The 24,267-nt window shown below is 44.2% G+C and overlaps 1 protein-coding gene across 2 annotated transcripts; it reads left to right on the top strand.

Annotated features, from left to right (window-relative positions):
* Window positions 1-217: 217 nt before the first annotated feature.
* On the top strand, window positions 218-22,461 carry PRDM1 (PR/SET domain 1). Of its 2 annotated transcripts, XM_057739415.1 has the most exons (7): window positions 218-493; window positions 2,146-2,394; window positions 8,863-8,982; window positions 12,322-12,574; window positions 17,411-18,528; window positions 18,945-19,073; window positions 19,440-22,461. In XM_057739415.1, the coding sequence occupies exons 1-7, from the start codon at window positions 452-454 to the stop codon at window positions 20,010-20,012; spliced, it is 2,484 nt and encodes an 827-aa protein (XP_057595398.1). In that variant the 5' UTR covers window positions 218-451; the 3' UTR covers window positions 20,013-22,461. The 2 variants fall into 2 exon arrangements, with proteins under 2 accessions (XP_057595398.1, XP_057595399.1); XM_057739416.1 differs by lacking the exon at window positions 18,945-19,073.
* Window positions 22,462-24,267: the final 1,806 nt, after the last annotated feature.

Below are 24,267 nucleotides of genomic sequence, written 5' to 3'. Positions count from 1 at the left end.
CCGAGTAAATGCTGAGGTTAAGTGCCTTCAAAGGGAAGTCAGAAGATTCCAAGTAAAGGCTGAAATTCAGATGCGGAGGGAGGAAGCTCCGGCCGCTCGCGGGCTGGGGGGAAAGCCCTGGGCTGAGCTCGGCGAGGCTTGGCCAGGTGCGGCCACGCCCCCACTTCAGGCGACTGGTAGGAGTGAATCACGAATGGGAAATCTGCAGCAGGGAGGGGGAAAGGGCCGAGCTGCCGGCCGGGTTAACCCAGACCGAGAGCGCTTCCGCGACACTCGGCCCTCCAGCGCTGGGGAGAGGCAGAGCAGCGCGGCACCTGTCCGCGCCGGGAGCCGGGACGCGGGCGCGGGCGGCCGGAGCAGAGGGGCGCCGCGGCGGTGCGCGCCAGCCCTCGGCCGGGAGGGGACCCGGAGCACATGCGGACTGTGTCGGCATGAGCGACGCTGGTCTCCGATGTTGGATATTTGCTTGGAAAAACGTGTGGGTACGACCTTGGTAAGGAACTTGATCTTGTTTCTCGTTCTGAAATGGATCTGAAAACTTTTTTTCCCCCCTTGGCGAACGTAGTCGCAGTAGAAACCAGAAGGGCTTCTGCTTTAGAGCACCTAGTGCTGTCAAACATTTATAAGACTTTTTCCTTATGAATCATTAACCCTTTCAGTTCTAGACATAATTGTCAGTTCATTGAAATTTCGGTAGTGGCTCCCGCCCACCCCCGTCCAACAAAGTAACTACTCCGCGTTGGCTTAAGTTTAAATTTTGGTTTTATTTTAACACTTACTTGACATCGTGACTGTACATGTTGCAACGACGTAGAAATAGGCACGTTTGTTTAAATCGTGACCGAGGGAAAGACAACTTCGCGTCCGACTTTTTTTCTTTTTTTTTTAAAGAGCATCATATTTAGGGAAGAAATAGGAGAATGGAAAAGCCACCCTGAAAGACTCGGACAGTGTTATGTTTACATTGTAACGAGGACACGTTCTTACATGGAAATGATACCCGCGTTCCTACTTTTCCCCCAACACGTCTGTATGGGAAAACACTGCAGACGTTGTTTACCTTTTTTTTCTCTCTCTCTCTTTGGAAAGCACTTTTCCTGCGTGTGAGGGGGGATTTGCGGGAATACCCTTATCAGTTTACAAGTGGAAGCAGAGCTTGTCTTCTGAGTCTTCTATATTTGTTATAACTTTAGTTACAGTAAACTGTAGCCATCAGTGACTTCTGGGAATTCGTACACTTTCAGATTTAAATGGAAAGTGCTATTTGTAGCTGAGGGCTCCTAAAGGAATTCTCTCCAGGGAATTCTATTGAACAGTTTTATGTTTTGTTTTTGCTTTTTCAATTTGCCGTGAGATGCCCACAGTAAAAAAGAAGCTGCGGGAAGTTGTCTCCCCCCCCCCCCCCCCAATCTTTCCTCCTCTTTCCCAATGGTCCAAACGATTTCTGAAAAGCTGCAGCTCAGTGATGCTGGCAGGATGCAGCCCTTTTCAGCCTTCCATGTGAGAGGATGAAAGAGATCGTGCTGCAGGGCGGGGGGGGGGGGGGGGGGGGGGGAGCGAGTTGTTTTGAAAGTTGTTTTGAGTTGGGAGCTGGTGGGAAAGTTCAGTCTTCCCCATTTGGAAAAGGCAGGCTGGGTTCCGCTCCTGCACCACACGCGCTTTCCATTTTTAGCTTCATTCAGAGGCAGACAGAGCTCCTTCCTCTTCCTCTCCTTGTTTGTGACACTTTTCTGAGGCAGCTTTTCCACAGTGCTGAGGGTCTGGCGGCCATGACCCTAGGCGTCCTGGGACAGAGGACTGGGCACCCACAACATTTTTCTGCCTTGAGAGGTAAAGCCAGGGATTGTTTGGAGGTGGTTCTTTTCCTTTTTCTTTTTCTTTTTCTTTTTCTTTTTTTTTTTTTTTTAACTTTTCCCCCAGTGGGGTTGCCACACTCTTTTATTTACTTATTTATTTTTTAAACTAAGGATAACATTTTAAAACCTTGCTTCTCCAAGGCAATCTTTATATGGCTTTTTGGCTCTTACTCCGCTGTACCAAGCACCCTGCATCTGCTTTTAAAGTCTTCAGACGACTGTATTAGTCATAGCCTCTCGGAGGAGCCACAGGACAATGGGGATTAAATGCCTTTCCTTTCTCTTCCAGGCTGCCCCCAAGTGTAGCTCCAGTGCTGTGAAGGTTCCAGGGTTGGCACAGGGGACCGAGGGGACCATGAAAATGGACATGGAGGACGCGGATATGACTCTGTGGACAGAGGCTGAGTTTGAGGAGAAGTGTACCTACATTGTGAACGACCACCCCTGGGACTCTGGCACCGAAGGAGGCACTTCGGTTCAGGCAGAGGCATCCTTACCGAGGAATCTGCTTTTCAAATATGCCGCAAACAGCAAAGAGGTAAGCCTCTGGTTTCTTGCTGAAGAAGATTGGCCCCTGACGCCAAATCTCCCTCCTTGCCCTTGAGGCCTCGTATATCTGTGAGAATCTGTAAGTATCAGTAAATAATTGATCACTTAATTCACTTCTTTCATTTCTTTCTCTTGCCCTAAGTCCATCCCTTCTCACTTCCCCCAGCTCTCGACTGTTCCATACTAATTAGTAAACAGTTAAATCTTTTGGCAAGTTGACGTGTCTTGGAAAAGCCAAATTGCAGCGTGGGGTGGGTGAAATTGTCAGCAGCTTCGAGAAAGATTTTTAGCTACTCTGGACTCACTGACCCTCATCTCCCAGTATAACAGCTTTTGAGAGAGAAGACTTTTTCTTAGAAAAAATGTTTTACATGTTTCTTTTGTCTCCTTTTGGTCATGAGATGGCTTCATTATTTTTTTTTTAACGAGCCAGCTTTATTAGCTGGGTTTCTAAAATTATTCTCAAACCCCTGACATGTTTATGAACTGAAGTGATGGTATAAATGGAGAAGAGGTGCATGTAAAATTGTCCTCTGTCCGGATGACTTCAGAGCTAACCATTGTTTATCCACGGCAGCTCCTTTGCTCTGACTGGGCTGGCAGGCCGATTCCTTCTTGGCCTCTGAAGTGGGTACACTCTTTGTTGTTTCAAAGGGGCTGAAAACCCAAACTTGGAATGAGCAAAGGAGTTGTGTGTACCCTTTTATATAATGATTATAGCTAGGCGTGATGTTTAGCTGTGAAATAACTGGCAAAACCACCTCTTGTTTTGAGAATTCAGCTACTGCAGTTGCTTTCATTGGTCTACTGCTGGGCTGAGTTGGAGGAATCGACCCCTCCACAGACTTACCACCACCACCACTCCCATAGGTCACTGTCAATCCTGTCACTGCCTTCAGAAAGTCATGAAAAGGGGGTCATTTGCTGTAGGAGTCCAGAATTCCATACTGGGACTGTTCATTACAACCATGTCAGATCCCTTCCCTCCTTCCCTAAGGAAGAGCATCTGAAGCAGTCGAGAGCCGGTTTGGGAAATCCTTTTGTCTCTTTCCTGTTTGTGTGTCTTAGTTCAGTGTTTTTGGTGAGGGGGTGCCACAGCTGCCTAAAATTAAATAGAGCAACGCTGCTTTGGGTTTCATTAAAGCTCAGCTTTTTTTTTTGCTTTTTTTTTTTTCCTGCTGGGAGAGAGGAGGCTGATTTCATAAAAAAGCAAAATTTAAATTGTATTTGTATGTGAACGTTACCAAAAATTTCACCCCAGAGATCGGCCTTAATTACATCTCTTTCTAAAAGTAACACCCTTCTCTGTAGAAAGTCTCTTTAATATGTGGCCCATGGAATCAATGTAGGATTTGTTTGGGTATTTACGTTTTGGCTGTGGCTTTAAAAGGGGTAGTATTTTTTCCCGTATCAAATTTGACTAAATGCCGGCCTGCTCCCAGGTTTCAGTTGTGCTGTGTTGCCCCCTCCGGCCCCTTGGGATTGAAATCAAGACCTCTGTTCCATAGGTCACCCTTGCCTTTTAGTTCTGTAGTGTTCTTATCCTCGTTCAGCTCTTAGCTTAAATTTTTTCAGTTTTCATCATTCTATGTAAAATCATAGCTAAATAGAATAACGCCCTTAGATCATTAGTCCAAGGTTCAGAAAGATAGTCACTTACTTAAGGTGTATACTTAGAGCCAGAGCCAGGACTTGGAGCAAAGTTCTTCAGACTTCCCCTAACCAATGCTACTTGATTGTGCTACGCTGGCCCCTCTTGGTGTCACTGTGGTTTTATTTATCATCTTAACATACTTCAGAATGATCATTTATTAAGCTTGTTTGGTGGTTTTTTTTTTCTTCTCTGAATGTGTAACTCCCTATCTCGTATGTTCAACACCCAAAAAGCATACAGTGCCTCTATTCCTAAGGAGGGTCCTTCAAAATGAACCTAATAAGAGATCAGGGTTCTCTTATTCTATTTTCCCGTTTGATTTAACTGAAATGCTTGAAGAGAGCAGTATATCTGTAGTCCCTCATCATAAAAGCAACCAGGAAACCAACTTAAATGTAATACTGCCTTAGGCTTTCTCTGGAATGTGTACCTGTTATTCTGTTTCTCCCTCCTTCTTTTTTGCACTTTGGGAAAGGACAGCTCCCTCAAGGTGGTGAAAGAGAACCGTGGAATTGAGCCATTGAGAGTAGGATAGATGCTAACCAGTTCTAGAACAGAAATCTTCAGGATGGATGAAATGTTTACATTATCATTATTCAGTTAGTTCTTTCAGTTCCACCGGCCGTGGAAAGAGGAAAAAAGCCTTTGTACAAGTAGTTTTTTTCTGACTGATTTATCTTGCCCTTCTTTAAATGTTTTCATTTAAGTAGCAGAAGATGTTACATTATGTCCTGATGTGCTGACATCCTGGGGACTTTTTTTTAACAAGACCATTTTTCATTATGAATTTGTGCTATGTGTCAGCACCTTTTTTTTTTTTTTTTTTGGTTTAAAAACAAAACATACAAACCATATTTCTGATCCTGACCCTCATTTTTAGATTTGGTTTAGAATCATTCTGCACCTTTAATGAGGCTGTTTCTTACTTCCTATTTCCAGAACTCAAACCAAATATAGACATGCTATTCAAAAAACTTTTAAAACTTTTTAAACTGCTGGGTTATTCTTTTAGGGGGATTTTCCCCTTGACCTCCTGAAATAATCTGTGAATACGTGACTACAGAAAGATCGATTTAAATGATTCTGTTCTAGAAGCAGTAGTCTGGGCTGAGGTTGCTTGCCTTGAATTCAGAGGCTCTGTGACTCTGAGCCTGACCTCCAGAGTCGTGTGGCAAGGAAACAGGCTCTGTGACTCTAAGCCTGACCTCCAGAGTCGTGTGGCAAGGAAACAGGCTCTGTGACTCTGAGCCTGACCTCCAGAGTCGTGTGGCAAGGAAACATCAGGCCGAAGATGGGGACTCAGTGTCCATTTTGATTGAAGTCCATTACTAACTCAAGCCACCTGTAAAAAGTATCTCGCCGTTAAGTGCAACTCCCTCCTCATACTGCCTTTTACTGGGGAAACTACATACCCAGGCATTGCCATGTTTCCTTTAATATAAAGATAATTGAGAAGGAAACTTTCCGAAAACATCTCTATCCACTCCACCCTCTTTTTTAAAAACTGGGGTGAAGTACAGGCTGAAGTCTTGGTCCACTACAGAGCTCTAGTCATCTCAATGCAAATATCCTTGTATTCAAAATAGAATTTTAATCGAATGAGTCATTTTGATGGAGGGGGAGGGGAAGAGGTAGCTAGTAATTAAAAATGATTTAAATATAATTTGGGGTGAGGGTGCTTATACCACATTTAGACCTGAACTATGTTTCTGCTTGAAACTCACTGCAATGCATGTGGATTCCTATATTCCTAAAGAGGGAATTTGCTTTAAAAAAAAATTTATTCTTCTTACTATCAGACTTTTATTCAGCACTCCCAGTCCACCCATACTAAGTTTGACATCTCCATCTTATAAAATGGATAACAAGCCCTGTTTTTTGTCTGCAAGCCTTGGACTTCGGAGTGTGTTCTGAAACTGAGGCCACTGACAGATCTGAAGGCGTCTGCCCCACACGTAACACACAGCAGGGAAAAGTGGGCAGGCGGGGAAGTGTTGAGGCCAGTGTCCTTTCGCTGGTAGGTTTAGGGGAGGCACACAGCAGTCTGTCCCCAGCAGTGATGCTTTAGGACCCTGGTCAGTTCCAGTGAAGTTTCCTTCCTGAACTAGGTGAACACATTCTTGGTCTTTTTAGCTCTGGGAAGTTCAAGGCACATGCCAGGTTCCCCTGTATCATGTGCTGGCTCCAAGGATAGAACGCTGTTGCCTGAGATTCACATCCGGATCTTTCTAGGGCCAGAGGGAGAAGTATGACTTGGTCTCCCACTTTCCATGAAAAATTTCCCTGGTTCCAATCCCCGCTCCAGTTACCTGGCTGAGCATTGGAATCTTAGAGGTGCAGCTCTCATGTCCTCTTTGAACCATGTCTCGGACATGGATTTGAGATGAAGGTGCTGATTGTGAGATAGGGCGCTGGACTGGGAATGGGTAGAAATGGTATATAAGCTATGTGGTTCCTTCCGACCTCAAAATTCTATGATATTGTGTCTCTATTTATTCATATGTGTGAGTTTATATGTACCCAAAGCTCTGTGCATCACAGAACTTAAAAATTGGGGTTCTGTCTCACTTGTAAAGATAATCTAGTGTCGAGGCTCTTTTTATCTGTTTGGCACTTGAGCATTTCTATAGACCTCCCTTTCCTAACAAACTGGTCTCCCGTCTTGCCCGCTGAGTTGCATTTGTAAGGTTATTGATGGCAAGAGCTACTTCCAGTGCTGCCTTCTGTGCTCAGGGTGTTGGGTGGCTTAGATCTTCAGTAAATTCCTCTGTAGGAACAAGATGCTAATAGACTTCTTTTGGGCCATAAGAAAACGTTGTATGTTTTCTTAGTGTAAGATTGATAGCTGAATACCACGAGGCCCACTGGTTAAAAGAATGGCAATTCAGAAGGAAAACCCTGACCTCAGTGTCGTGCTCTGACTCCCAAGACACTGTCTGCAAGAGTCTATAATTTAAAACAAAGTTGATGAACCAGTTGAGTACCTATTTTAAAATTATTGCTTTAAAGTGAATATGTTGAAAATATCAACAGCTAATTATTGGGTCACCAACAAATGGCATTATTTGTTTTTCCTGACTGTCATTTTAACATTATGCAATAACAACTCGGATACGAACGCCAAATGATTTGTATCATAGAAGCCAATTCCGTGAATATTTCAAATTAATTAGTTTGAATAATATACCATAAACAATGCGCCTCTGAATAAGTAAGTCTATTTAAGCTTTAGGATGTATTTTTATCTCAAGACTGCTGAAGTACTCCTGTCCCCCCAGAGCTATACTGCCAACATATACCAATAACGATGAACTGTTATTGAAAGGGCAGATGGATGTAAATGAGGCAGAGGAGGATGAAATGAACATCTGCTTTTTTCAGCTCTTGCCAGAAATTCATAACGGACCAAAAATAACACTCTAGCTCACCAACCTTGTTTCAACTTGTGTTAGGTATAGGAAATTTTCTTTTTTTCTGTCTTTCCAGTCTGGGTATGCTCCGTTGGCTTGTATATTGAATACTAAATTTTTTTAAATTAATGTTAAGTCATGTACGTCTGTCACAAGCATGTAGCTGTGCTTATATCCATTTAAACAGAGATTTAAATTATTGATGAGATTTAATGAGGTGTCAGTGTATATTATAACCAAACCTCAGATTCCACTGCAAACATTTATTGCTTCCTATATTTGGGTTTACCATTTCAGGTACACAATTATAAAGGAGCCACCAGGGATAATAAAAACTGGAAATAAATATGTTTTACCTCCCTTCTTGGTCCATATCAGTAAGGTATTCAGTAAGTGATCTGTAGGCTGTTTGGGGTAAAAGAAAATAAAAATGGGAAAGTGAGTGAATAAAAACCAAAACAAAATGTACTGCAAAATGTCGTAAGGGACTATTACAGAGGAGTTCTTTTGAATAGTGATGAATTGCTTCCTGATTCGTGGTTGGTGATTTTTTTTTTTCATCCTCCCCCCCCCCCCCCACCAACCAAAGAAATTTACGATCAAGGAGGAACTGGTATAGTTAACATGTTTCTTTAGCAAGGCCCTACAATGTCAAAATGTGTGATACATCCAGTCTGAGAAGGTCATTTCCTCAGATCTTAGAACCCACAGCTCTCCTTGGTGTAAATCCCATTTCAGAGGAAGACTTTTGACCACTGTTGAGCAGAAGATGCTAGAGAAGAACAAGGTTACTTGAAAGAATTTCCTTTTATTAAAGACAACTTACAAGTTATAAAGGAAAAAGAAAAAACCTCATCTGGAATGAAAAAAAAATAATATGTTTTGTTTCTGGTTCCTTAGGCCTTTGTGGAACAACCAAAGAACATTATTTTGGTTTCTGAGGTTAAAACTATTTTATTCCTCTTAAGCACACTGTGTTTATGGTTTGAGGGAGAAGAAGAAATAGGAAACTAGGAGTGGGCTGAAGTGGTCTAACCTTGACTGTCTAATTCTGCAGTATCTGAAACTCATTCTAAAATGAAACAGTTAGCCTCTTCGTTTTTCTAGCTCAAAAAGTATTAATAAAAAACAGAGCACCCTCAGGCACCAGAGAATTAGACTATTTTATACTTGTTTGAGTATTTGCTTATGATTGCGATTTTAAAAGATGGTCTTCCCCGCAAGTCAAGCTTGTTGTTAATTATGTAGGCACCCTTAATATCTGCTCTCCAGGGTACAATTTAGTCATTGTTGGTTGTATTACCATCTGACAATTCAATTAACTGAAATGAAAAGATCGATCAGTATTTTACAGTTGAACTCATTGTTTCATATGTTTTATACCCCCTTTTAGGTTATTGGAGTGGTGAGTAAAGAATACATACCAAAGGGCACACGTTTTGGACCTCTAATAGGTGAAATCTACACCAATGATACAGTTCCCAAGAACGCCAACAGGAAATATTTTTGGCGGGTAAGTAGGGAAATTTTTCCAGACTCATTAAATATTAGGGGAAAAAATGAAACTAAAATTGCTGGGTCACTTCCTTCTTCAGCCTGTCTCAGGGCTCCCCACAAGTATTCAGACTCCCCATAGACACAGAATTCTAAGCAATCGTGCTGAAACTGGTTAAAGATTTGGCCTGGGAAACACAGCCTGTAGGTGGTTAGGGATGGAGAGATGGGCTATATGTGAGTCTTAATTTTTGCAATTCATTAGAGCTTGTGATGAAAGGAAACAGTGTGCAGCTTGCTTCAAGGGTAAGTTCATTTGCATTTCTGTGCAAGGAAGTAGTAATGAGTCACCAAGCCTTAGATTTCACCCCTTCTTGATTTCTTGCTGACTTAACTTTAATTGAATGGACGAGTAATCATATATGAATTACCTTGAAAATAAATGCCATTAAGGAAGGATGGGTAGAAGATGGGACTAGGGGAATGGAGATGGACCACAAGACTTGTCCTGTTTAAATGCATCTGTACCATGAAACTATTAGGTTTGACAAATATATACATTACTCCCATAGCGTAAGGGAAATGCTTACAATCATTCAAGATGATAAACTTGCCTTTAACATACAAAGAGTCTGGCCAATCCAATTTCCTTTGGAATATCAGTTAGAAAGGACCTCACAGGTGAACTAATTAGATGGAATCTTTGAGTAAAAGACCCTGGATTAGGATGAACAGAGAAAAAATCAGACCATTTTCTATTCTCCCATAGATCTCTCTGGAATACTTGGTTTCCTCAATTAGAAAATAAAGCTACATTTACAAAATTTAAAAGCAATTTTTTATATACATACTTGCATAAAATGTACATGATTATTGGGAAACCACTACTGAAAGTCTTTTAAGGAACAGCTGCATGGTAGCAACAAAAATTGTATTATACTTAAGCTGGCCAGATGTACCTAGAATGCTTATATCTTTTGGACAAATATCTTTATAAAAGACTTCTATTTGGGGATCACCCAGAAGGTGTTCCTAAGAAACAAGGTTCTTTTTTAATCCAGGATGTTTTGTGCTTTAAGAAATGCATTTTACTATCTTCCAAACAAAAGAGATCACTGAGAATTTTTCACTATGAATTGTGTGCTCATAATTTTTATTTAATAATTACTCATGCATAAAATATATTTAATACCTGACTAATAATGGGCAAAATGTGAGTGCATTTTTGCCTTTATTGCCAATAAGGTCTTCTCAGAAGTGAGCCTCAGACGTGTGTAATTCTTGGAGTCGAAGGTCTGAATTAAGACCATCCAACATAAGTCTCATTAACGCGTGATCCTTTTGAGAAAGTGACGAGAAATATTTAAGAGCCTTCTATCTCTGTCCCAGTTCCCTGGTTCGTTGAAGATTCACTCTAAGTAGCCGAAATGCTTTCCTTGGGAGGATTTATTGAAATTGGTCCTTCACATGCAAAGGATATTGTAGGAGATAACTTCCCACATGTTGTTAAAAGCATCCTGATTTTGCTGGCAGGAATATGAACATCTGTTGTGAGGAAAGAAAAAGTTTCATGCAAATTACACAGTCAAAGAAGAGAAGGGATGTTCAAGTTGAGAAACCAGTGACATTTCTTGTAACTGTGCTATGAGTCAGCACGTTTTTAATCTTCTTGATAATATATGGAAATGTAGTGAGGGTGATAGCAGTGCTCATCTGATGTCTCATTATTTTATTTTCTCGTGGGGGTGTGTGTGTGTGTGTGACTTCATGGCATCGACATTGCTGTTTTTAAATGAGGATACAGTAAATTGTAGTCCGTGGAAGGCTGACTGGAATCAACATACCCGTAGCTTTAGAAAGCAGTTTCCGCCCAGCGAAGAGTGCAAGAGCGATGGAACCCCGTGTTCCTGGAAGTTTGCACATCAGCGTAAACAAACTTGAAAACCCCTCTTGATAGCAGAATTCACCCAGCCTTGTTCCATTTTCTCTTAACAAAACACACCGCAAAAGCTCTCACAAGCTGCTTTGATGAAGCCACATGTATTTCCCCCTTCACAATTTACAGGAAGTTACTCTTAAAAGAAAGTGATTCTGGTGTTTACTGCCCGTGTTAAAGGGACAGAGTTCCTTTTTGTCTCTGATAACGTGTGAGTGCAATACAGAAACACGCAGTATGTGACTAAGAACAAAGCAATAACCTGCTGTCCGCTTAGAGCAAAACTTCTGCTATGAACCAGGCCCTACGACTTGGAGCCTCCAAGTTGCAGATAACCAGGTGTTGCTTGTACGTGTGTAAGGATCTCTTAAGTCTGCAGATGAGGTGGGTACGTCTTAAAAAGAGGGAAAGAGAAACTTTCTGTAGAAGGGTAAGGAGTTGTTTATAGAGTTTCAGTAAGAACGTATATTTTAACTTTGCTTATTCTTGCCTCTACCTTTTTACCCAGGAGCCTGAGGGTATCTGTTAACCAAAAGTAGTATTACTCTAGGGCTGACTTTGAATTCTTCATTTTGCATTGCCTTTAAAGAACATGGTTTCTTTCTCTTCTTTTCCCAAAAACACAAGCCCATGGCTCTGGGAGGGGTATTTTAGCCAGCCTCCTCACAGATAAGAGGGTTCCCTCTCCCCTCCTCTGCCTTGAGAGAAAAGCGCAAGGCCAGACGTGTTTATTAAGAGGAAAAGTGACTTCTCAGTGGACTGTCGGATTCTGGCTTCTGTCCCAGGGTTCACTTTGTTATGGCAGGTGACGTTCACCTTGGCCCCACCCAGCGTTTCCACAAAAAGGCAAGGTTCCAAGTATTCACATGAACGAGTGTTACTGCTGGACTTGGAGGCTTGGGGGTGGAGGATGTTTGCATAGTTGAAGCCTTGGGCGGGGGTGTAGGAAACGGCAAGTACAGAGGCCATAGAAGAAGCTGAGAGACTCAACTTGACGTCCTCAGTCGGGCTGGTCTAATACCCAGTGACTCAAAGCATTAAAAGTCAGCATGATCAGAACTCAAGTTAGCATCGCCTGTGTGTCCTTTACTGTGGTAGCAGGCACAGTACTCGGTGGTGGTTTAATCCTTCTGAGACAGCTCCTTAAATGAAATTTTGTGTTTCCTCCTTCTGTTCCTTTCCCCAAACATGAAAAGACACTAAAACTGAAATGCAAAAGGTAACCGATAAAGTGTGCCTTCCCTGTTTCCGCCCTTATTTCTGCTGATTCAAGACAACTCCAGCTAAACTGATTTCCTTTTCTAACGAGGAAGGGACCAGAAATCAACCCCGGTATTTGCCGTGTTTATTCTCAGAGGTGCTGGGGGAGCTTCCTATTGCTTTGGGGCTTTCTTTTCCAAGTCTGTCTTCTCTTTTGGGCAGATCTATTCCAGAGGGGAGCTTCACCACTTCATCGACGGCTTTAACGAGGAGAAGAGCAACTGGCTGCGCTACGTGAACCCAGCACACTCTGCCCGGGAGCAGAACCTGGCCGCCTGTCAGAACGGCATGAGCATCTACTTCTATACCATTAAGCCCGTCCCCGCCAACCAGGAGCTTCTTGTGTGGTATTGCCGGGACTTTGCGGAGAGGCTTCACTACCCTTATCCTGGAGAGCTGACGATGATGAATCTCAGTAAGTGGATTACAGGACAAAAAAATGAAAAATGCCCGTAATGTCAGTTCTGCCCCTTTGCACTAATAACATGTTGTTTAATTACATGGCTTCATCTGATGGGCCAAGTAGGTGGCTTAAACTAGGGCCTGGGAACAGGAAGACAGCTTTTTTTAGTCTCTATTCCCTATAATGAAACTTGATCATTTAAAAAAACACCAAGAGCTACTTTGAATGTTCAGAAAGTTACAGGAAGAAATATGTGTCCCATGCTTATCTATCCAAAAGGGGACAGGTAGGATTGTATTATAATATTGGTTCTGACATGCCAAGGATGCAAGGTATAGTTCCTTGTTTGTGGTAATTTGTCAATGCTTAAAATGCACATTGAAATTTTGTAGAGATGCACATTTAGTTATCCAGTTATGGTCTGATGTGAAATATAAAAGGTTGTTTCTAGAAAAACTCGGAGCTATAATTTTTCAAATCTTATTCGAAATGGATAACCCTAAAGATTTTATATATTAGCTTCCTTCCTTATGATAAAAACCTAATTATCTGATCTCCTGATCAGTATTACAGTAATCACCTATCACTTTATCTTAACAAATGCTCAGTTCCTTAGGTTTATAAGCTTTGATTTGGTTAAAGTTGCTGTCATGACCTCTCTGCAAAGGCTACTTCATTTTAGTCATTCCCTAGTGATGTCTATGAATGATTTAAGATTTACCATAAAATTCCACACTGTTGTAACTATGGTTGTATATTCTCAGGCTGCTAAGTTTTAAAGCAGTTTTTTAAATCGGCGCCTTTTGGTTTAAAAGTTTTGGCATCTTAAAGGCTGAAATTTTGTAACCTTTTGTTCTGATCTCCTTTCCAACATAAGGAGAAGTTGCAAAAACAGTACAAGGAATTCCCAGAGACCCTTCACCCAGATTCATCAATTGTCCTTATGCTGTCCAGTTTGCTTTATCTGGAGGCTGAATTGTTTTATTTCACATTTTGGCCTTTGAGACCTTTGGGATCAATGTTAATATTAACATAAATTAGAATTTGACTTAAACTTCAGGACCAGTTAACAAAAGAATTCTTTCTCCTAGTCGGGTATAATCCAGTTCTGTAGCTATGTGGTGCTCACCCCACACTGTCTAGTTTACTTTGCTCTCCCTGTGATCCCACAACTCTATTTGTAGTCTTCTGAAAAGCTGGGGCTATAAACGCTTAAGGACATCATCTTTAGACTTGTCTTTGTGGTCCTCACATACACACATATAGTGCACCCTTGAGCTTCGGGAAGACGTCTTAGAATGTTTGGAAACAAATTGGCTTTCAGCTTGAGCATGTGGGTATAATCAGGTCCTGGCCAATGGTGGCGGTTCTTTTCCCTCATCTCTCTTTAGCGCTCCCAAGAGTCTCCATCACATCACTAGTGCCAAGCATCCCAGGAGCCCTTCAGCTGTTTCACTATCTGTAGATGCCAGGCCCAGTGGGAAAAGGCCACTTATATTCCAGCAGGACATCTCCCAGGAAGAAGATGCGCTGCTTCCTCCTGACTTTCTCACCATAGCCAGTCACTTCCTCTTGTGGGTCTCCTCACATTCCTGGAGCGTCACCATTCATGGCTTCAGAAAAGACTAAGATTTTTTTTTTTTTTTTGAACAGTAAATAACTCCATTTGAGACGACCCACCCTGGTGACTTTGCCCCCCAACCACAAAGAAGTTTTTTCACATACATCCATCACCTCCTGCCAGTCAAAGAAACATCTTAAAGGTCTTGCATTTTTATTCCCCAAAGAAAGGCCCAACACAGTATTTTAAAGTTCAAATGCTTTCTCTGTGTGTTCAGAAGCAACAGTCATGTATACTATGAAGTGACACCGCTGTTCCCTCAAATATCCCTTTTTGTTTATGCAGAATTTTTTTCTAAACGGTGGTTTAACATTTTCAGGTGCCCATTCATTGTCCAGTATTCATAGTAAAGAATGAGAGTTAACGATAACCAGTCACAATAAGCCAAGGCTCCTGCTGCCGACTGTGAAACCAGTTGTCTCGGGTGTGGTAACTGATGATTGAGCCGCTGATCAGGAAAATTTCCACTGTTTCATCAGGTCTAATAGGTAGATTGTGTCTTCAGATGAGTTGTGTTGGGTTCCATGCTTGAAGCACAATAGAGGCCTATGTGAGAATCTCGGTGAGGGCTTTAAAGCGGCAGGGATGGGTCAGTTGGTAGAGTTTTGAGGAGAAGAGATTCGAAGAAAACTGAGGTAAAGAAAAATAGCCAGAAATGACAAATAGGCATTTTTTTAAAAACCAAAGAAAAGGAGTAGGAACTCTCAGGTTTAACTCCTACCCCTCCCAAGGTTTTTTGGTATTTTTTTTTCAATCTATCTAACTAACCCATCTAGAAAACAGTTGACCAAATTATAGACTTCTAAATGTTAATCTGCTTTCTCAGTTTCAGTTGAAAACAGACTTTGTTTTGCCTACTGCAGAACTTCTAGGTTCTTTCTTGTAGTCTTGGGGGTTCTTATTATAGATCGAAAATGTGAGTCGGCATAATTAAGCCATTCAGAGCCTTCAGAAGCAGTTCACTCTTGAAATGACTCCATCCGCCTACAGCCATTTAAGATTTAAGAACAAAAACAGATCTTGATTTTCTTTTTCATGTTAACTCAAGCTGCTGCTGAGTGGGAGAGTCAGAAATGACACCAGCTCCACTGATTACTCAGCTGCTGAAGGTGGTTTTTTTTAATGTACCTTCCTATAGACTCCATGATCTCCACCTTAGGACACCTGAGGGGGGCTGACGTTGCCCTCCGGATATTGTTTTGTAATAAGAAATAAATGTATTTTTATGAAGGCACAAGAGGTATCGAGCATTTATGGTGGATTTACTCTATGCTAGGCACACTGTGCTCAGTATTTTGCATCCAGCTTTCTGGTTCGTTGCCCCCGTCGTTAGTTTTGTGGCAGTTCAATAACTGGATTCTGGAGGCTGCTCGGTAAATAGGAGGGACAGTGCTACGGGTGGATTTAAACTTTTTGCTTGTGGCTTTAATTTATTGAATTTTAGAACCAAGAAAGCATTGAAACCATTGAAAAAAACTAGGAGACTTAGATGTAATTTGCCACATAAAAATGGCAGAAAGTTATGATGGTGAAGTTTGTATTTTCATTTTTGTAGGGTCACGTGTTCTTTTTTAACGTGGGCCAGTGGGGATGCCTCCAAATCATTCTTTTTCACTCAGAATTCCCTCCTGTGGCTGGGAGATGCTTTGCCTATCAGCTTTTCAACTTAGTTGTCTCTCTTCCTTTGCCATTTCAGCTTTAAAAAACAAAAGTGACAATTTGAACTTCCTGCCTGCTGAGCCTCACTGAAAGACTGATATTGGCCTGATAAGGGGATATTTATTTTGGTTTAGCGGCTTCAGAAATCCCTCTCCCTCAACAAGCTTTCCATCACTGCCCCCATCAGCATCTTCCCTGATAGTGTCTGGGCTGTGTTTATTCTGGGGCTGCTGGCTCACCCGGGAGGAACTGATAACAGCCAGCAGAGATAACATTCTCTGAGGGGCTCTCAAACTGGAATCGAATCCCTCAAGCTTGTCAGCCTAGAGAATGGATTTGAAGAGTTCAGACTCTGGAGTTCCACAGAGTTCATTTCTAGACCTATCAGGTATCAAGCCTGGAGTTCTTTCTCTGTTAAATCAAACGGGGACTTTTTTTTAAGACAACGAACGATACTCTTACAGAGGCTTGAGCACGGTCCCTGAGCCTGTCCTCTTCTAAGGCTAAAGCCAAGAGCTCTCCTGCCTCGCGTGGCATCTACACACACCAACTGCTGATGCCTTCAACCTACACCTGCAGCTAGGGCCGGTATGCAGGCTGGAGTGATTGCCCTCCAACAACCAGAGCTCCAACTAAGCAGCATGTGTTTTACTTTTGGTTTCCAGGGAAGGCCGAGCAGGGAGTGTTTGGTTTTCCCCGCTCTGGCGGGTGTCTTCCCGAAGGCATCGTTTGTTCTGTGTGTTTGGAGGGCCTGTGCTGGCGATGGCCTGGAGAGTCTGTCCTCTCATTGCTGCTGTTCCTAAACAGTCTATTTACCGAGTAATAATATGCCGTCTTTTGGAATACGTGCTTTCATCTTTGCTGCCTGTTTTCTTTGGTGCTGTAAGTAATTGAACTGGCTCGGGAAGTGCCAGTTGTGGTTTGGCAGAGATGACTATGTCACGCCTTGTGATTCCAGGGGACAGCGTTACTGGGAGCCTGGTTAGACCAGAGCCTCCGTGAAATTCCAGTGTTGTCAGCACATCGAGGGGAAGGGGTGGCATCTCGCTGCTCATCTGTCTGTTTGGGAGAGGCAGTCTGAACAGGGTTTTATCAAAGTCGTACTAAACAAGAATGGAGGTGAAAACTGATGACTGCTTATGACTTGAAACGAGTCTTCATCTCTCACATCTAGTTCGAAGGGTGTGCTGATTTCCTTTAGGTAAATCATGAACATGAGAATGACTTTTATGAACCTGTGACACCCCCCACCCAGTACTGTGCCGCCGTTTTCATGGAGGCTCTCCTATTCTAGGTCAAAGAGGCCTGTTCTATCATGAGGTTTTTACCAATGGAAACAAAAGAATCCAAACGGTGTTTATTCGTTTGATGGATGATGCCACCAGTGACCTGGTTTTTGCTGAGAAGGAACGGGAGTGGCAGAGCCTTCTAGAATGAGTGGGCGTTGAGAAGCCAGGTGTCCCTCTTGGGGCAGCTGGGGTTCAGGTTTGCTCAAGGAGAGAGCAACTTGGGCAACGTCGCTTCAATTTTCTGTCTCCCTCTGAGTAATCACCCTTTCCTTATTTCAGCGCAAACCCAGAGCCATCCAAAGCAGCCGAGCACTGAGAAACACGAACTTTGCCCAAAGACTGTCCCGAAGAGAGAGTACAGCGTGAAAGAAATCCTAAAACTGGACTCCCACCCCTCCAAAGGGAGGGACTTGTACTGCTCCAACATTTCACCCCTCACTTCAGAAAAGGACGCGGACGACTTCAGGAGAAACGGGAGCCCCGAGCTGCCCTTCTACCCGCGGGTGGTGTACCCCATCCGGGCCCCCCTCCCGGAAGACTTTCTGAAAGCGTCCCTGGCCTACGGGATGGAGCGGCCGCCCTACGTCACGCACTCCCCCATCCCGTCCTCCACGACGCCCAGCCCCTCGGCGCGCAGCAGCCCGGACCGGAGCCTGCGGAGCTGCAGCCCGCACGGCAGCCCCGGCGCCACGCTGTCGCCGCTGGCCCCCGGCCCCCCGGAGCACCGCGACGCCTACGCCTACCTGAACGCTCCGTACGCCGCCGCCGCCGAGGGCCTGGGCTCCTACCCGGGCTACGCGCCCGCCCCGCACCTGCCCCCCGCCTTCATCCCCTCCTACAACGCGCACTACCCCAAGTTCCTGCTGCCCCCCTACGGCATGAACTGCAACGGCCTGGGCGCCGTGGGCAGCCTCAACGGCCTCAACAACTTCGGCCTCTTCCCGAGGCTGTACCCGCTGTACGGCGGCCTCCTGGGCGCCGGCGGCGGCCTGCCTCCCCCGATGCTGACGCCCGCCTCGCTCCCCAGCTCGCTGCCGTCGGAGGGGGCGCGCCGCCTGCTGCAGCCCGAGCACCCCCGGGAGGTGCTGGTGCCCGCGCCGCACAGCGCCTTCTCCCTGCCCGGCGCGGCCGCCAGCCTGAAGGACAAGGCCTGCAGCCCCACCAGCGGGTCCCCGACGGCCGGCACCGCGGCCACGGCCGAGCACGTGGTGCAGCCCAAAGCTACCTCAGCGGCCGCCGCGGCCCCCGGCGGCGACGAGGCCGTGAATCTCATCAAGAACAAAAGGAACATGACCGGCTACAAGACGCTCCCCTACCCCCTGAAGAAGCAGAACGGCAAGATCAAGTACGAGTGCAACGTCTGCGCCAAGACTTTCGGCCAGCTCTCCAATCTGAAGGTAGGCCCGGCGGGCAGCCCGCGGCGCGTGGGGGTTGCGCTCGCCTCCCGGGGGTCATCGAGGGCGATTGCCATAGTGTGAGATCCGGCTGGGCGTGCTCATGCGGGGTGGACTTTGCTTCTGCCGCTCCGGCTGCGCGGCTCAGGACACGTTGCTGCCCCGCCCCTGAGTGTCTTCTGAATAATAGGCGCGTGGGGGTTGCGCCAGCAGATCAGTTTCCAGTCCCTGCTTCGCCCGTGACTTTTGCTCCTTTAGCTCAGACACAACAGAGTGTTCTGAACATCACATCGGGGTTTGATTTGTTCTAGGACTTCACCTTGATGCTTTTCTTAAGAGGTCTGCATCCTAAATGCCCGAGTCCTTGAGCAGGAATGTTCGCTCTTAGAGCCGAGCTAACGCCTGTGGCTTCTTCCCAGGTCCACCTCAGAGTGCACAGTGGAGAACGGCCTTTCAAATGCCAGACTTGCAACAAGGGCTTCACTCAGCTCGCCCACCTGCAGAAACACTACCTGGTACACACGGGAGAGAAGCCACACGAATGCCAGGTGGGCAGTGTTTTCTGGGTAGAACTTTGGAGCTTTGCAGACAGTGTCTCAGGAGTCGCCCTCCTGTTGTCCCGTAGACCGTAGTTTCAACCAGCACAAGAATTCTGCCTTCCTTGGGCTGCTGACGAGCTGAGATGATGACACATCAGCTTCCAGAGGGTGGGCGGTAGTTGGGAAAGGAAACACCACCCCACGGGCCGTGCGCGCACACCGCCCTGTTTGCCTGATGCTCTGTGCAGAGGAGCCACGGGGAGTTTTCTGGCCTCCCGGGTTGCTGGGCGTGGGTGGGCAGCTCCCCCTCCCCTTGGCTGCTCTTAACTTTCTGCTCTCCCGCCTCCCTGCTCTGCCCCCTTCCCCACCCTGCAGGTTTGCCACAAGCGATTTAGCAGCACCAGCAATCTCAAGACCCACCTGCGACTCCACTCGGGAGAGAAACCTTACCAGTGCAAGGTGTGTCCTGCCAAGTTCACCCAGTTTGTGCACCTGAAACTCCACAAGCGCCTGCACACCCGGGAGCGGCCCCACAAGTGCGCCCACTGCCACAAGAGCTACATCCACCTCTGCAGCCTCAAGGTCCACCTGAAGGGGCACTGTCCTGTGGCCCCGGCCACCGGGCTGCCTCTGGAGGACCTGACCAGAATCAACGAAGAGATTGAGAAGTTTGACATCAGCGACAATGCCGACCGGTTGGAGGACATGGAGGACAACGTCGACGTGACCTCTGTGGTGGAGAAGGAGATTCTGGCTGTGGTTAGAAAAGAGAAAGAAGAAACTGGCCTGAAAGTGTCTTTGCAAAGAAACATGGGGAATGGACTGCTCTCAGGGTGTAGCCTCTACGAGTCAACAGACCCGTCCCTCCTGAAGTTGCCTCACAGCAACCCACTACCTCTAGGACCTGTAAAGGTCAAACAAGAAACAGTAGAACCGATGGATCCTTAAGATTTTCAGAAAGCAAAAGGTGTTTTGTCTTGTTTCTTAACTTATGACTTGGCGGGTCAGGGTGCTGGTAGCAATGCTTGTACATAATTCCAGTTCTGAAAGCTCTCCTGACGGCAATGGTTTCCCCTCACCTCTCTGGAATTCAAGAAGGAACCCCAAAGTTACTGAAATCTCAGGGCATAAATGAGGCAAAGACAATATATATATACATATTATATATACTTATTTACACCCCCATCTATATATTTGAACCTGTGTATTTTGAATATTTGTGTGGATATGTTTGCATAGCCTTCCCATTGCTAAGATGATTGCCTAGCCATAATTATTTTTTCAGTGATAATCCTTCGTAATTTATTATACAATTTATCATTCAAGAAGCAATAATTAAAACAAGTTTACAATGACTGGAAGAATTCCTTGTAATTTGAGTTAAGTGTTATATTTTTGTCTGGTGGCCATTCTTTGTAGATAATTTCTGCACATCTGTTTTAAGTACCTAAGATTTAGTAAACAAATACATTACTTTAGTCAACCTCCCTCTCTAATAACGGTTTGAAAATGAGGTTTTGGTGTCTCCACAGTTATTAGGCAGCTGATGTTTGCATTCGCAGGATTGGATTATTTGAACAACATTGTATAACTTGGGAGTATGTGTGCAGAATTACCCAGTAATAACTTCAGTAGAAGAAATACGAAAGAGAATCTTGTATGTTTCTGTAGATAGTTCAGCATTTCCCCCCTCCAACCACAGATTTACCAGAAAAGTCACAAGAAGGCTTTGCCAGTCTGTCTCCCTCTCCAAAAAACAGGGTTGCCCCACCCCCAAAGTCATGTGACCATTCGGAGTGGCCACAAGACTTCGGCATCCCAATGTATTATCTGAAAATGTGAAGAAGACAAAATGCCATGTTTAAAACCACTGCAAAACATTCCCAAAGCACAGGTGGTTTTGTATGGGTGAGGTCTGGGGGCATGAGTCCGGGTGTTTTTGTTGTTGGTCTTTTTTGTTGTTATGTCAAAATTGCACAAACATGGTGCTCTACCAGGAAGGATCTGAGTTAGATAGGCTCAGGCCACACTTTAAAAACCAAAAACCGGAAAGCGGGTATTCTCGTTGGCTTAGGGTCAAAGCGGGTAATGAACGTTCCTATCTCCAACACATCAATTGTATTCTTTTTCTGTACAACTCAGACTTTCCTCAGTATTTGTGTTTTTACATGTTATGGTTAATTTCATTGAAGAAGAAAGGGCATTGCAAATTGTTCAACAACAATTACCTCATTGAGTGTGTCCAGTAAGTGCAGGAAGTGATGGCTTCTCTAAGGATTTGCTACTGGAGAGGAGAGAGCAAGTGTGTGCCAGAAAGATGGAATGCGTCCCATTCTGTCTGCTCTTCTGCTCAGCCCAAAGGCGACACGTCGGCATTCGAGGTGTAGCGGAAAATGATATATATTTATAAATCTATTTATACCACTATACCATGTGTATATATAATATATTTATAACCACTTAAATTGTGAGCCAAACCATGTAAAAGAACCCTCTTTTCCTAATGGCCAAAAAAAAAAAAAAAAATCAAACCCTTTCTGAGACTTTTCTTAATTAGCACTCAATGACCTCACAATCACATTGGCGAGCTTGGGGGGACCCCCTTGCTATTGTAAGAGACCCTAAAACCTGGGTGCAAAGGTGGGGACTGCATAACAACCAGGGAGAAAGAGACATATTGTTTTTTTTACTGTTAAGGACAATCTAAGATGGCTTTTTTGGGTTTGTTTTGCTGCATTCTGATGATGTGGTCACACCCAAGTCGCAGAAATAAAAATCCCATCGACCACTGTAACCTTTCTCTCTTCCTCTCCCTCCTTCCTAAACAACTGATGTATCACTAATCAATCTGGTTTACATAGTCAGTATTTTGGTCCGTGGTAACTCATGTCAACCTGCAGAAGAGAAGAACAAATTTAGGATAATCCAGGGAAACCTAAGAGCCTTACTGATAGGTTCCGTTAAGTAACGAAACTGACAATTTTTTATGATATTTTTTTATCAGTGTTTGACACACAGAGTCCTTAATTGTAGGTAAACCAAAGCATCACACTCTGACATTGACACCAAATACTTTCTATTCCCAGTTACTCATGTGTTTCTTTTTTTCCCCTTCGTGCTTTCTCATTGGTGGGAATTTTTACTGAAGTGGCTTGAGACTTCTTGATTCTCTTTACCATCTGACTTTCCCTCTGAGGCCTCTTACATGTGAATGTTGAGCCCACAATCAACAGTGGTTTGGTTTTGTTTTTTTTCTTCTACTCAAAGTTAAAACCGACCAAAGTTATTGGCTTTTTACTTTGCTAGAACAACAAACTATCTTATGTTTACGTACTGGTTTACATTGTTATTTATGTGCAAATTGTCAAAATGTAAATTAAATATAAATGTTCATGCTTTACCAATGCTTGTCTGGTGTCTTGAGTGAAGGGTGAGTGAGCAACACCTTAACCATCCTGTAAGGGTGGTTCCAGGACAAACTCTGCACGTGACACAATTTGCCTCTAGCCTGCCCACGTCCCCACCCCCACTCTCCGTCTCCCACAGAGATGAGTCCCTAATTTCCCCACCTCCCTCAGCGACATCACTTGTTAGTGATCTCACAGGGTTGATCTCTTGCCTCTCTCATAACTCAACAGTGTAAGATATTTTTTTCTTTAATAATGAGCTATAAAAGTGCCCTCTAAGGAAAGCATTTCAAGCCTTAGCCAGTGAGTAGGGGAAGATTTGTTTGCTTTCGTTGGACTTTTGTTTGTTTTACTTTGTCGATGGTCTTGAGGTGGTGACGAGGTGAGGAAGACTTGGATCAAGTCCAGAAATGCCGTCCTAGCCTTGATCCCGCGTGTATGTGTGTGGACCCAGCCAGCTCCGGGGGGAGGGGTTTGGGGGAGCCCTGGGAACCTGAGGAGTGCTTTGCCCATTGGTGGTATCATTTTTGCTTCAGTAGCCGGCACAGAGCACCCCATGGGGAATCAGGGCTTTCGCGCTTCGGCACAGTCTTCCTGCCCAATATGCCACGGTATTTTTTTTTCCTTCACATCTTAACTCAGGAAGTAGATTTGCCACTTGTGCGCTTAAAGCAAATTTCAAGAAAGCTGTTTGACCAGCCTCTGGGCATTGGCAGTATGAAGCCCAGGGAACATGGTGGCCTGGCCATGTGGTCCCAAGGTTCAAGTGTTGGGAATGGGTCTGCTTGCTCATCCATTGATGCTCCAGAAACTAATCTGTCTCCAGTCACAAACAAAAAAGCAGAAATTAGAGTCTCACTTGGTAGATGTGAATAAGAGAGGTGCCTGTAGAAAAGTGTTAGTGCCCTCGATGGAAAAAAAATCTAAAAGCCTTTTGTAAATGGTTTTCATGGTTGCCATTTCATCCATCACCAAGTTCATGGTACCATGCCCATGCTAACTGCACGTTAAGAAAATGATGCTCCTTACATTTAGACACTCAAAACTGGCCGATGGTTGGTTTTTTTTTTTAATGTTTCTTCTTTATATTCACTTAAACATCTGTGCCAAGAGTTTGAAATGCTGCCAACATTTAACTGTGGAGTTAAGAAAACCAGAACCCTATTGTCATAAACGTGCCAAATGGTGCTGGTTGCACTGCTAAGTTCTACAGAACCACTGGGGTAATAATATTTCAAAACAAAGCCCCAAAAAGATCCAGAGTATAACAGTTACTACCATAAATCATAGTTCTTTACTTGGCAAAGCATGTCTTTTTTTCTTGAGAGTTATGTATCTTGGGAACACTTGTGGACTTAGCTATTTAACAAAACATTATATGAGAAATAATTTTCACTAGGAGCTCAAGTCTCCCCAGCTGACATCTACCTTGTTGAACTGAGACTTTAGGCAGCTGTTTGTAGAGCAAGGCAAAACCGAAGAAGCCACCTTTTTTACTCTTTCCTTAAACTAAAAGCCCTGTTCAGAAATGATGCATTCAATTCTTCACCATAAGAAAACATATAGAATATACAATTCCATGGGTGTTTATGGGCACACTTCTAAAGTTTTTTCCCTTGGGGGACAGGAAACCAATTTAGGACCCATAAGTTTGTATAAGTGAACTTTTGTGTGTGTGTGTGTGTGTGTGTAGCCTTCTTTAAAAGAAGATGATGGGAAAAGGCCAGAGCAGAGAAATGAAAGTAATTAGAGGCACATGGTGGAGGATTTCTAATGTAAAACCAGGCCTCTGGGAT

The sequence above is a fragment of the Hippopotamus amphibius genome, chromosome 6 (assembly GCF_030028045.1).
Source record: "Hippopotamus amphibius kiboko isolate mHipAmp2 chromosome 6, mHipAmp2.hap2, whole genome shotgun sequence".
In the NCBI taxonomy this organism is placed as follows: Eukaryota; Metazoa; Chordata; class Mammalia; order Artiodactyla; family Hippopotamidae; genus Hippopotamus; species Hippopotamus amphibius.
The sequence above is the reverse complement of the archived record's forward strand: the minus strand, read 5'-3'. Positions and strand labels throughout refer to the sequence as shown.